At 44.5% G+C, this 3,171-nt stretch overlaps 1 protein-coding gene across 1 annotated transcript in view; it reads left to right on the top strand.

The window, feature by feature from the left end:
* Positions 1-2,635: 2,635 nt before the first annotated feature.
* GRWD1 (glutamate rich WD repeat containing 1) overlaps positions 2,636-3,171 on the top strand; it is a 15,256-nt gene continuing 14,720 nt past the window's right edge. The window contains exon 1 of the mRNA XM_018570296.1: positions 2,636-2,904. Coding sequence (XP_018425798.1) covers positions 2,667-2,904 — 238 coding nt within the window. The 5' untranslated portion in view covers positions 2,636-2,666. The remainder of the gene's footprint in view (positions 2,905-3,171) is intronic.

Consider the following 3,171-nt stretch of genomic DNA (forward strand, 5'->3'; position numbering starts at 1 on the left):
TTGGAAACTAGCAGGGAAAGAAAAAAGCATATGAAAGGATTGTGGTCAACTTCACAGAGGGCACAGCTTGCTGGAATCCATTAAGGAGCCCTGGTGAAAAGTCTGACATTTCTGGTATCTGAGTTGAAAGGCTGAGTTGAAAGGGAGCCAGAAAACTGGTGGATGATCCTAGCAGAAGTGGGTGATAGTGGCGCATTAAGGAGAGTATAAATAGAGCATAAAAATGTAAAAGAAAATCTACAAAAAAACTACAGGTGCTAGTTGACTGGTGTCAGAAGGCTCCGGTCATTTTGCTGCCATGCCAAGGAGACTGATCACTATGGTATCTACAAAAGAAAGATGGCTGCAGTGAACAGAAGCCATAGGAATGTGAAGGCTGAGACTCAGATAAAGTGATAGAGCAAAATCACAAAATGATAGATAATAAGATATATAGATAACTGTGTGCAGTATTTCCTGCAAGTCTCATTCCTTGGATAATTTGGAACAGGGCTAGGCCAAGGGGTAGGCAAAAGAGGCAGCCGCCTTAAGCACTTAACCAGGAGGGGGGTACATAAAGTGCAGGGCATGCAATCTATGCTTCTGAAGTTGTTACCAACACATGGGGAGAGTGCGTTGGCCTTTTTGTATGTTAACGGACCCTGTCCCAGCACTGCTTTGGAGTAAGAGTAGTCTGGTGTCAGTTAGTAGGTTGCAATAAGTGATGACCAAATTTGCCAAAATTTGATCCAACACGAGATTTTCAAATAAAAAATATATGCACTTGAATTCAAATGACATTAAACTTACAATGGAGTACCATCTTTGATGGCCACTTTCAGCCCTTTGGAGGGATGCTAGACAATCTATTGTCACCCAAAAGGAAAGGGAACCTCAAAGTTGTGGAGGACCCTTGTTAATGAAAAAAGAACTGAAACAAAATAGTGCAGTGGGAAGAGAGTACTGTTCAGAAGGCTTTTGAGGGTGACAAATAATTGGGTTTGGTGGATGCCTTAAAGATGTTATGGGTTGTTATGGAACCACCACAGTATTCAGGGACAGCATCAGAGTCATTCCTTCCAAACAGAGCAGGCACTGGGATAGCTGCTGGAGGGAGGATTTTTCTCTCACCTTCCTCCAACAGCAGATAGTGTCAGTGCAGACAGCAAGCAGGCAGTTCAGCAAAGACCTCCTTCTCAGTACGGGTGCCTGTTTGGGAGTGGGGGCGAACTGCTTTTTCCTGTGACCATCATGTGACAAATCTTATAACAGGAAGAAGTAGGAGGTTGCCTTTATTCCCAGGTGGGCACTGGTACGGAAGTCTGTAAATGCACAGAAGGTGGGCGAAAAACTCGGCCTTAGAGTCCCATTCTCTCCTTGAGAACCCACCCAGAGCCTCCGAGTCCTCCTCCCATCCTTCATCCCATTGACATCACCAAAGCTGCAGCAGTTCTTCTTCTCACCATCACACACACTGGGGTATTTTTTCTTTCTCGCTAACACATTGGTACATTTTTTTCCTCCCAATGACAATACCAACACTAGGGCACATTGTTCTATGGCAGTGTTACCCCCATATCTTGCCATGGCGCACTGTGTGCTCCGCTAATAAAACCTTCAATGTGCTGAAGCACCCTAAGTCCCTCATTTTTCACATGTCACCAATGTACGACAAGTGGACTTTCCATAATTTTCTATGGGGCCCATTCACACCTATGCATTACGTTGCTATGCAACTTGGGAAAAGGTGCCAGTGCTTCTTTTGGGGGGTATGGGGGTAAATGAAAAATGCATGAGCATGCGTTTCAGCAAATTTTCTCACAAAAAAAATCTGTCTGCTTCCCCTAGCAACGTCTACTTTAGCCAGGCCACGTGGGAAGATGGAACGAGCAGGCCACACTATGCTTGAAGTGGAAGAACTTAGATGGTTGGTGAGGGCAAGGACATTGCTGTTCAATCCCAGCGACCACAATTACAAGGAACCTGGGAGGAAATTGCCATTGAGGTTTATGCTGATTAGGATGGTTATGCTACTACTAGCTACTGTGGCTACTGCCAAACAGTGCACATCACTACTGCCAAAAAATGTCATAGTGGACATGACTCAAGAGTGCTTAGATAGCACAACACAGAACAAATGGGAAGCAGATGTGAGAAAGATGACACAGCAGATATTGCCCCGCCCCACCAAATATGCATTAAAAGTGCATTACATTACGCCAAAACGTGCTAGAAAATGCATGAATATGCACACACGTTAATGAAGGGTACTGCAACCATCCACATGCTGTGCACCCTGCCATTGGCTCAACCCCAATCCTAGGCTTACTGACTTCCAAAAGTCGCCGGATATGACAATAGTCTGCATTGGATCTCTGCTTGTCTTCATCAGACATGAATAATATCATAGGTAGCTGTGAAATAATGAGAGATTACAAGAGAATAACATATTTCTCTTTCTTTTCAGTAAATATATTCCCTGGTATAACAATACACACAGCTAAACACTACAAGCACGTGTGAGAATAATATTACTATGTGCAAAGCTACAGCTTATCACCAGCCCTTACTTTACAACACAGTGCTGCATTGATTGCGTATTAATAAAGATTATTGAAGAAAAAAAAACAACGGCAAACGCTGCCCCTAGTTGAGGCCAGCGGAAGTGACGTTTTCCCTTTTCCATCATGGCGGGCACAGGGGATCCCACATGGAGAGAAAGTGCAAGGGAGGAAGATGAAGACATGGAGGGGACCGAGAGTGAAGAAGAGGATGACGGAGATGAGATCATGGAGGAGAACGAAGAGGAAGATAAAGACGAAGGTCCCAAGAGAGTGTACCTACCCGGTGTGGAACCCCTGGATGAAGGAGAGGAGCTGGTGATGGACCATGATGCCTATATTCTCTATCACCAGGCGCAGACAGGTCAGGGGACATCACATAATTCATATAATGTCACCAGCAGTTGTCTGTATGATTGTCATGCTCGGCAGTCTAATGTTTTCCTGCCATGTGACGCTCCAGTTCAGGGACAGTGTCAGCTTTTGGAGGCTCCTTAACTGTGATCAGATTACAGTCTATGTAAAGCCAATCACTGAACTTTCATATATGGCTTGACATATTCAAGTTATATAAAAAGCAGGGCCGTCTTTAATACTGATTGGACCCTGGGCAAACAATTTCTTGGGCCGC

The sequence above is a fragment of the Nanorana parkeri genome, unplaced genomic scaffold (assembly GCF_000935625.1).
Source record: "Nanorana parkeri isolate BGI_ZX_2015 unplaced genomic scaffold, ASM93562v1 scaffold1499, whole genome shotgun sequence".
Classification (NCBI taxonomy): Eukaryota; Metazoa; Chordata; class Amphibia; order Anura; family Dicroglossidae; genus Nanorana; species Nanorana parkeri.